The sequence below is a fragment of the Brienomyrus brachyistius genome, chromosome 2 (genome assembly GCF_023856365.1).
Source record: "Brienomyrus brachyistius isolate T26 chromosome 2, BBRACH_0.4, whole genome shotgun sequence".
Classification (NCBI taxonomy): domain Eukaryota; kingdom Metazoa; phylum Chordata; class Actinopteri; order Osteoglossiformes; family Mormyridae; genus Brienomyrus; species Brienomyrus brachyistius.
The window spans coordinates 16,472,695-16,482,820 of NC_064534.1; the positions used below are offsets into that span (position 1 = coordinate 16,472,695).

The window sequence follows — 10,126 nt, forward strand, 5'->3', positions numbered from 1 at the left end:
ATTTTTTGTTTATTCTTTTTGGCACTATAAAGGCGTCGTAAAATCGGTAGATATTTACCGAAGTCCTGGAATTCGTTTATCTCGTTACGTTTCGGAACAATATATATGGAATGACGTTTGTACTTCTCACTCCGGTACTGTGGGTGCCGCTATTCATTTCTTGATGAATTAAACCAACCATTTGAAGCGGAAATATCGCGAGATTCAGTGCGGCGTGTTCTCCCTGCCCTGGCATGGTTTGGGAGTTTGTAGCCGCATGTGGTAGTTTTAGTATATAGTATTTCTCCTTGTCTAATTAGTTATTTTCGTATTAAAATATATTAAACGACTTAAGACCACAACTCTAAACGTGAATCAACTGTTGTTCTAGGAAGTTTTAAAATGCAGCACGACGACGTAAGTAAAAAGAGACGGTTCGGTGTCATTAAATTGCTCCGAAATGAGTTACAGAACCAGCGAGATCCAGTCGGGTGCAAAATCTATCTGTATATATATATATATATATAGGAATATGTGGACACACTTCCATTTTAATTACTAAGAAATTAATCCTTAAAAAATGGAACACAAATGAAATTTTTGTAGTATTTTGGTAGTGCCTAGTTAGGTCTGATAAGGTAATGAGAGACAAATGTACAGACGTGTAGTTCATGTCTTTCTTTATTTAGGTAATCTGGGACGTTATTGGAAACAAACAGTTCTGCTCCTACAAAGTCAAGTAAGTACATTGTGCTATTTATGATAGTTATGAAATTATGAGCTCTTCACGCTGTATAGTACGGTACTGAGGCATTTTTTTAATTTAGTAATTTGCTCGTTTTTACATTCTGTAAGGTACTTTACTCGGGTATATCTGGATAAGTTACATTTTTGACGGATCAATTAATGTGTTTTGATGGGTAGTTACTTATTTTGGATTCTTTGTTTTCATAATGTAGGCAGCCTGCCGAACGTAATGTATAATGGTGATGATGATTTCCTTTATTCATCCTTTTAGAACGAAGAATAAGAATTTTTGCCGGAATGAATATAACATCACTGGGCTTTGTAACCGCTCATCATGTCCACTGGCAAACAGTCAGTACGCCACAGTAAGGGAGCAAAAGGGTAAGTCACAGCCTACTTTGAATAAGAGCTTTTGGGATACATGTTTTACATACAATTCACTTGCGTGCCATTGGCTGCATGAGTGAGCGGCTGTGAATTTACACTGACCTGTTGCTCTGTTTGTCCTGCAGGCCAGTGCTTTCTGTACATGAAGGTGATAGAAAGAGCAGCTTTTCCAGCACGGATGTGGGAGAGGGTGAGCAGAGCTGCTGCAGAAGCAGCCGTGTTTATATCTGCCTTACGCATTGTGGCGAGACTGCTTGGGAAGAGCGCGTGTTCCCTGCACCCGCCGCATGAAATGTGTCCACTTTGCGCAGGTGAAGCTGAGCAAAAACTATGAGAAGGCCCTGGAGCAGATCGACGAGAACCTAATCTATTGGCCGCGCTTCATCCGGCACAAGTGCAAGCAGCGCTTCACCAAGATCACACAGTATCTCATCCGCATCCGCAAGCTGACTCTGAAGCGACAGTGAGTCCCGGTCCTTCACCACCACCATCCCCGGCACACCTTGTAATTTGGCCTTTGATGTTTTTATTTTTTTTTTATTTTTTTTTAGGAGGAAACTGGTCCCTCTCAGCAGAAAGGTTGAAAGGAGGGAGAAGAGAAGAGAGGTACGTCTGTGTTTTGAAAATCCCCTGGAAAACCCATCCTTGTGTGTCAGACCTCCTGCATTCACAATGAGTTCTGTTTGTCTTTGTTCTGCCTAAATTAGTCCTTAAAGTACCAGATAAGACAGTATTGCGGTATACACATATATGTCACATCAATATGCTTCTTAAAATAATTCTATCAACAGATTCCACCAACTGCATGGTGCAAATGTGCAGATTGCACGATGCAATAAAGCATCATGTTTCGTGTAGTTTAAGGTGTTGCGCAGCAGGAAATGACTTCATTTGCTTACCTCCATCTGTGTGTAATTTTTTATTATTGCTCTGATCTCCTGCTTTCATGGTCCTCTGAAAATCACGTTGTATGGCAACTCATTTTTGGGAAATGGTCCGTAATGCATTTTGTAATTTTATAATGCCTGCCTGAGAAATGTTATTTCATGTCTAAATGGATAAAAATGTTTTCCTTGGCTTTAGGAAAAGGCGCTCATTGCTGCCCAGCTAGATAATGCCATAGAAAAGGAGCTACTGGAGAGGCTGAAACAAGGAATGGTGAGTCTGGTGCTGGGCTGTCTTCCACTTCCAACAGCCAGGGGGCAGAGTTGAGCGTGTGCCTAGCAGGTCATGCTGGGTGTCATCAGATTGTGGTTGGAGACGACTGATGCCCTTATGAGAGGTTCGTGTCACATGTCAGATGTAGACTGCGGTGTGCAGCATGTCTTACCTTCGGCGTGTTTTTCTGTAGTATGGCGACATCTACAACTTCCCGGTGCACGCGTTTGACAAGGCGCTCGAGAAGCAGGAGGAGGAAGAAAGCGAGACGGACTCGTCAGAAGATGAGGAGGATGATGCCGTGAGTGGCCGTCTCCATTCCGACACGCAGACAGCCTTTGTACCATCAGGCTCGCTGTACATACTGCCCACTGGACATGTCATTTTTGGCACAATGCGTTTATCCAGCATAAAAGCCAAAATCCCCACAATTTGTGTTCTCTGGTTTCTAGGACGTTGGGAAGAAGGAGTTTATTGCAGAAGATGAGGTGGAGGAGAGTGACCTCAGTGATTTCGAGGTAAGGAAAGGCTTCGGTTCAATAGCACATTGTTAGGTTATTGCTGAAAGTTAGGGTTCTGTTTAAAGAGCAGTAAGATATAATATTTCAAAAGGTACATCTGAAAAGTATTTAATTTTACTCTTCCACATTTTACAAAAAAGCTAAATTCTAGGGCTGATATCACACATGCCTGTGCACACGCTACCAGTCAAAAGTTTTTGCACACAGATTTTCTACATTTGCATGTAACTTAAAATTTTCAAAACATACTCAATATTTTTGCTGGCAAATAAATTTACAGCATGTTTACCATTTCAGTACCATTATTAGGAAGAAAATGTTATACCCTTGATTCATCAAAGTAACTTCCTGTGGCATTTATAACAGCCGCGTGCCCATTGCTTCCGGGATAGGCTCCGGACCTCCCGCGACTCAGTAGGATAAGCGGTTTGGAAAATGGATGGGTGGATGAAATTTAAATGGATTGGTAGTGTTTTTGTGAGAGAGTGAAACGAAATTGTGATGTAAAGCAGAACCAGGCCTGTCTAGGTCTCCATGGAGGAAATTTTAGTATAGGGCAGAGGTTCTCAAAGTCGGTCCTCAGGTCCCACTGCCCTGCTTGTTTTCCAGCTATCGCTGTCCTACACACTATTGATTACCTGGATCAGGTGAGTTTGGCCAATCAGAAGCTGAAAGACAGCTGGGACTTGTGTGTGGGGCAGGGATAGCAGGAAAACGAGCAGGGCAGTGGGGCCCGAGGACCGAGTTTGAGAACCTCTGGTATTGGGTATGAAAACATTGGGCTGTTCTTTTTTCTGTGATAGGACATGAATAACCTGAAATGTAGTGATGAGGAGGAGTTAAGTGAGGAAGATGAATCTGAGGATGAGGAAGAGCTGGAGATGGAGGCGTCTTCCTCGTCCAAAGGAAAGACGCCGCTGAAGGGTCCAGCGAGAAGGAAACGGGCACATGTGGAGATCGAGTATGAGCAGGAGACAGAGTGTCAAACCAAGGTCAAGGCTACATAACCATCAGCCGGCCATCTGTGCGGAGAGCGGGCGCCGGAGCAGCGTGGGGCACTGACGGCGCACCAAGGACACGTCTGTGGAGTCCAGACTTTCCCCGAAGGGCTGTACTGAGGTCGCCACAGGACGTTTACAACTCATGTGCAGCCTGAACTGTAGCGTTCGCTCTCTCGTCTGTACGCAGGCAGCTTTGGCACATCTCTGCAGACATGTACACGCATCCTGGCCCGAATTATTTTTTATTATGAGTCACAATTTGTGCTGAGTGAGTGATCTCACTGTTGGGTCCTTGAGCAAGGTCCTTATCCCCAAATTGCTCCAGGTAATGTCTCGCCCTGTTTTCACAGATAGGACATAGCTTTGTGTAACAGCTTCTTCTAAAATTAAATATGTCTTGTGTCTGCTTTAAAGAAGAATGTAAATTGTTATCCATAAGGTTTTGAAAGAAATGTCTCATACCTTTCTAAAGGATGGAGCTTATGAACAGCAGCTTCCCACAACTGTAATGCCACCTCAATGTTGTAGCAAGTCATTACAACGGTTAGTGTGAGATTAACCTTCTCATATGCTTAGAGGTAAAGCAATAAGGCAAGATAATTCTGCATTTAGATAGTTCTGGGTTTATTTAAGATAATCTTGGCACTCAAACCATGTGATTAGGAAGACAAATCTTGTCACAAACCTCATCCTGCAACCCTCAGTATCGACAAAGCAGCGATCTGAGAACCTTCTGCAGCATGCTGGTGAGGAGGATGACAGAGCACCATGACCACAGTATCTGAGGCCTGGCATCCCCGCTCTTCGGCATGTGCGTCACCCTCGGTTCTTGCTGCACAGGAACGCCTTGACATGCCATGTTGGTTCTCAGGTGGCCCCTCTCACTTTCTCGATGCATCTGAGCATGGCAGGGTGACAGGAGCTGCTGTCCATGTCCTGGAGGGCACCCTAAGGGAGAAGGGACTCTTAGCTGGGGAGGGAAGCTACTGTGGGGATGATGCCAGAAGACCTCGTATAAAGTCGAGCAAAGAACCCTTAATCTAAAAATAATAACGACTGACCAAGGCACCCACAGAGAATATAAACAGAATACTTGATCCGAGTTGTTCCTTCCCCAAACCTGTATATAACTATCCAGACATGCGTATAAGTGTGATCGCTGCTTAACATTCTTCATATGTTGCATTAAACCTGTTGGGGTGATACACGCATGGAAGTTAGCAAATTCTCAATGCATATTTAAATTGGCAGGTTACAAACCCAGTTACACAGAGTCACTTGTGGAAAAAAATGCAACATGGTTTTTCCAAAACAAAAACGGGACTCATTTGAGTGACATTTGTTCTTCTGGTAGGAGATACTCCAAATTCTTAGAGATGAGTGAAAGGCAAATGTTGAACTTACTGATGATAAAGCGAATAGCTCGGTGAAATCTATTTTATTATTTTTGGGACATAGGATTGTTCCTTGACACTTGAAATGACAACGGCACCTACAGTCTGAAGAAAGCTTAAGCCACTCAACTCTATCCAAGTGTGTTCTTTGTTCTGTTCTTCGAACTAGTGACCCGATGCACTCATCCCTGACCCTAACCCTGACCTTTCAAATTAAGCGGCCAATCAAGAAGGACACCGTTCTTACCTTGAGTCTACCTTCACAGGAGCGGTCCAGTAAGAGCAGGCACTGTGTGGCCCTGTCCAAGAGTTCGTCCCTCACAGCAGGTGGGCACATGTCAGGCTCAGAGGACACGTCACACATCATTCTCAACAGGGCGCGCGAGAGCGTCCCCAGCCTGCAGCCCAGCCTGGAAAAAGACGGTGACTGTGGGGGGGTGCTCAGCCCAAGCAGCAGGCAACTGGCTGCTACCGCAAAAGCTCAGGAACGTGACAGAACACCTCCCCCCATCCCCCAGCATCACCCCGATTACCTCGGCCAGGCATTCCGTAGAACCTCCTCAAGCACATTCAAGATGCTCAGTCTAGACTGCTCTCCAGGGCCATCAGAGACCTCCAGATATCCCACAATCACCCTCTCCAATCTTTTCAGGTGGCGAATGATGACAACTCCCATCCTAGGGGTATGTTAGGAAAATTGCTGTAAAATATTCATATCAAAAATATGCCCATTGATCATATAATTGGGCCATCATTAGGTTCTATTCACATTCAATTGTATGTATGTGTATGCCTGTAACAATTATGCAATAATGTCGCTTTATGTAATAACGTGACAGAATGTAACAATGATGATAGTAACGATGATAATGCTGACAATAATAATAATAATATGGTAATGTTGCAATATAAAACTGTAACGTAGGTTATAAATTTATAACATTTTGTCAAGTTTTTACATAATCCGATATTACATTATGTATAACAATGCATTATGTAATATCTCATTATATGATGAAAATTTGTTACATTTTGTCAAGTTATATAATGTGTCATTATTACATAATGCACTGTAAAAATAAAGGAAAATAAGGAAAAAGGGATTTGTGTAAAGAGGCATTCCAACGTACCTGTATTTATACAATGCTACAAATAAGGGATCATATCTTCATTCAGTTTCTTTACTCATGACGACTCATGGACAAACTGGCACATCCTGACACATCCATTCATATACAGTAAGACCAGAAAAAGGCAGAAAGCAAACCTGCGGATGAAAGGGGCGAGGTTGTGGGCGTAGACCCTACGTAGGGCCAGCTTGTGCTCCATCTCCATATGGGTCAGCGCGAGCTGGAAGACTTTGTCATAGCGGTTGTGTCGGCGGGGGGCATCAGTAGACCTGCAGGGCTTCTCTAACACAGAGAGGAGGTCCAGCAGGCAGGGGAGGACCACCTGTTTCCAACACATCGTGTTAAATTCACTCAAAAGTAACAGCTATTTTTAGGCTATGATGTCAGCAGTGGCCGACCAAAGAGGCTAATCCACACCGACCTCTGACCTTTACGGGAACTTGTGGGAAACTTGAATGAGTCAGGCGAGACATAAGGCTTAAAGCAGGCACTATGCCAGGAGTACCTCCATGAGCGGCGCCTCAGGTGTGTAGAGGTGGTTGAACAAGGCATGGTAGAGCACATGGGCTCGGTTGTACTGCCGGAGATCAGCTGCAGGCTAGGAGGGAGAAGAGGATGCACGCCATCTACCACCAAATTTCCACGCTACATCTCTTACCAGCTAAATGATTTCTGCACCATCTGTGGCACCACCTGCCTCAATGTCGGTCTTACCACATTCAGGACGATGTGATGCAGGCAGCACACCCCCAGCACCTTGTTTTCAGTCCGGTAATCGTCAGAGATGAGGAGAGAGGGCGGGAAGACGCTCTCCAGGTACTCCACCAGCCATGGCCGCCTGACCTGGGTCAGGAACCAGGCGAATACGTGCTTGGTAGCCTGATTTTGTTTCCAACAGTCCCTGCATGATGCGGGAGGAAAATGGTTTCTGTCGAGATGATGCTGCATCTATATTTACAGACAGGATGGTGAGCATGATAAGGAGTGCAGGGGATGTTACTCACAAAAGTAATCCATTTAAGACAGAGGTGGAAAGTTCAGGTCCAGAAAGTACAAATCCAGACCACTTCAGTACTCTGTGACTTTTTATGCTCAACGGGTTGGTTGAAACAAAACCTTGGTCTGAGTTTGTATTTCCTGGACCTGAGCTATCCACCTCTGTCTTTCATGGATTGCTTTTGTGAGTAACTTCCCCAACACTGATGTTTACTGTGTGTCTGTGTATATATATATTTAAAAAAACATATAAATAAAATGCATATACTTTTGCATCTGAGGCTTCAGAATGTTCAACACGATCCCCAGGACGCCAGCGTGGCCGTGAGGGTTCCACTCACACAGAAACTGTGTGACTGACCCTAAGCCACACGTGTGGACAAGCGTGTCCAGGAGCCGGAGGGCCGCCGCCCGGGACGACTCATCAGTCCACGGCTGCTCCTGCAGGTGGGTCACAGCAAACATGCAGACAGGAGGCGCAAGAGCGCAAGCCAGAGCTCTCATGGAGGTGGAAGTCCTGTCACTGTGTAGATTTTCCGGTCCATCACCCAGCCGGCTAATAAGGGCTTGGAGAACTGTACACACTGCAGCAGCGAGTCTGGGGATGTCAGCATACGCGCTATCTGGAAGGTCACCGCTCTCTGTCTCACAGAGGGGCAGAGCAGCCAGGCCAGTCACCGAGTCCAAGAGATCACTGTACACTTTAACCATATCAGAGTCTGCATTGGTGCAACAGGCAGAGAAAAGCCAGTGGGCACTACCAGTCTCAAAGAGCTTCCTGATGTTGTTCACAATTCCGGGCTGATGCTCCGAGGAGGAGCGCATGTCGCCAAGAGAGTCCCGGATTTGGCGGAGCACCTCGGGCACCGGCCGCCCAGACTGAAGGCCGGGGCTGGAGTCGCCATCTCCATGTCCCTCCTTTATCTGGAGTCCGTACAGAGTTTCGGGCAGGTCCATTTCTAGAACAGCCTTAAATAAATAAAATAAGAAAACATTGTAAGGACAATCTTTTAATTCCTGTTTTGCTTATATCTGGGTCGAAGTGATTTCTCCGTTGAATCTTTAGGGTATCATTTCTGAATGCCAGATTAAAGCAGTTTTACACATAAAATTAAAAATTGAGAACATTACATTCTATTATTTTGTTAACGCGAGCTGAGTGGTATACAAAATTACATGTGTATTATCATCAAAATTATACAGCTTCAATATGAATCGCCGACGAAAGCGTGACGCTACTACGTTTCAGAAGAAGCGACACCTTGGCCAGCGCTGCAAAATTTTAATTATACCGGCTACTGCCCACAATCCCGCTAATTCTAAACAAATGATAGCACTACTGCACTTTCTTCTTCTTATATATTTCTTTTTATTTTTGGCGACTTACTTGGAAAAGTATATATATATATATATTGTTTTTTAACCGACAGCTAGAGGGGCGATAACATTTTGAGATGAAATGACACGGATGCCTTACGGTTTCCGGACGTTCATTCAATATATTCAGTGAAACGACTGGTGTTTATTTTAGACCAGTCTCATCAAGCTGAACGATGTAATCCATAATGGCCACAAAACGACTTCCATTTGCTTCGCAGTACCCTCCCAGCAGAACACGTTTCTTCAGGGTGTCACATTAAAATGCCTCCGCCCCACACGACGGAGACGTTTCATGGTAGCACAGCCAGACACTGCACCCGCATACTCTCTTAACGGCCACCGGAGGGCGCCTATTTCACAAGGCTTATTTCTTCATTAGGTCATCGCTAAACGGAGTTCATGCTATTATTTTAAAATAATCCTGTAATACTTATACAGCATACACAAGTAACTTATTAACAAATTATAAAAAAGAATGAGACTCATGAACCTCATTTAACATGAATATTTCGCCTGCATCGATTCAATGAGCGTTTAGATCATTCCTGCAATGATGCGCACCATTCTTCCAGAAGAAATTCCATTATTCGGTGTTTTGCTAGCGGTGGAAAACGCTCAGGTCAGCTCCATACTCTCCCGCAAGTGCTCCGCTATACCGAGTTCTGCTGACTGGGAAATCCTTGGCATATGGCTTGCATTATTTTCCTGCTCATTGAAGCATGCAGTTACTGCTGGTGCTGTATGGATTGGGAGCATCGCCACCCCGGAAGATTCCATTCCCATCAGGATAGAAGTGCTTCACCACCATATGAATATTAACACTGAGTGGATTTCAACTTCTTCGCAGTCACTTTTCCCTTTAAGGGGTTAAGCAGCCGGAAACCGTGCCAGGAAAATGCACCTCACGCCATTACAGGACAGACAGAACCCTTCATTATGGGGAAACAAACGCTCAGCGTTGCAGGTTTTTATTCCTATCCAAAACGTGTTGAAAATATTTTACCGCAGTTTTCCACTGTTCACTATATTCCTGCCTGTGATCTCTGCAGTCCCTTACTTACTTTTTAAGATGTAATTAGGGGGTTATGCACTGTAACCGAACCATAATATACATCTGTGACATTTACAACAAACACCACCCAGTGAAACTGCCCATTGCTTGTGCCTTGCATCAACATTTACAATAAACCGACTTGGAGTGTCTCACTTATTTCGTCTTGAACCAATGCACAGGTACCACAGGGTTGCTCGGGCCATTGGGTCAATGAGCCGTTCCTTGGAACATGCCGCATGAGAAACTTTCGCCATTGAAGCACCCAGCAAAACTATCTCAAAAATCACCCCTCTCTGACAGCTATTATTATCACCATGGAAACCAAAAACAACCAGCAAGAGGGCTTGTACAACGTTTTTACACATCTTATTCAATGTGA

At 44.5% G+C, this 10,126-nt stretch overlaps 2 protein-coding genes across 3 annotated transcripts; one reads left to right on the forward strand and one right to left on the reverse strand.

The window, feature by feature from the left end:
* Positions 1–212: 212 nt before the first annotated feature.
* On the forward strand, positions 213–4,218 carry mak16 (MAK16 homolog (S. cerevisiae)). The gene is made up of 10 exons (XM_048997597.1): positions 213–396; positions 669–718; positions 998–1,107; positions 1,239–1,303; positions 1,425–1,576; positions 1,665–1,719; positions 2,197–2,271; positions 2,465–2,572; positions 2,724–2,789; positions 3,596–4,218. The coding sequence occupies exons 1-10, from the start codon at positions 382–384 to the stop codon at positions 3,797–3,799; spliced, it is 900 nt and encodes a 299-aa protein (XP_048853554.1). The 5' UTR covers positions 213–381; the 3' UTR covers positions 3,800–4,218.
* A 182-nt stretch (positions 4,219–4,400) lies between these two features.
* Positions 4,401–9,450, reverse strand: tti2 (TELO2 interacting protein 2). Of its 2 annotated transcripts, none has more exons than XM_048997586.1 (8): positions 9,255–9,450; positions 7,582–8,282; positions 7,032–7,218; positions 6,823–6,915; positions 6,455–6,639; positions 5,721–5,864; positions 5,435–5,597; positions 4,401–4,741 (listed from the first exon to the last, which is right to left on the reverse strand). In XM_048997586.1, exons 1-8 carry the CDS (start codon positions 9,255–9,257, stop codon positions 4,661–4,663), a joined length of 1,557 nt encoding a protein of 518 aa, XP_048853543.1. In that variant the 5' UTR covers positions 9,258–9,450; the 3' UTR covers positions 4,401–4,660. The 2 variants fall into 2 exon arrangements, with proteins under 2 accessions (XP_048853543.1, XP_048853549.1); XM_048997592.1 differs by lacking the exon at positions 9,255–9,450 and adding an exon at positions 8,791–8,957.
* Between the last annotated feature and the right edge of the window lie 676 nt (positions 9,451–10,126).

What these genes read in the sequence shown, in the direction of transcription:
- mak16 (XM_048997597.1), top strand. An exon ending in CAGCACGGATGTGGGAGAGG is followed by an intron (nt 1,304 to 1,424) that starts GTGAGCAGAGCT and finishes CACTTTGCGCAG; the next exon opens with GTGAAGCTGAGCAAAAACTA. An exon ending in GTGACCTCAGTGATTTCGAG is followed by an intron (nt 2,790 to 3,595) that starts GTAAGGAAAGGC and finishes TTTCTGTGATAG; the next exon opens with GACATGAATAACCTGAAATG.
- tti2 (XM_048997586.1), bottom strand. An exon ending in CTGAAGCCTCAGATGCAAAA is followed by an intron (nt 7,219 to 7,581) that starts GTATATGCATTT and finishes CGCATCATGCAG; the next exon opens with GGACTGTTGGAAACAAAATC. An exon ending in ATCACATCGTCCTGAATGTG is followed by an intron (nt 6,916 to 7,031) that starts GTAAGACCGACA and finishes TCTCCCTCCTAG; the next exon opens with CCTGCAGCTGATCTCCGGCA.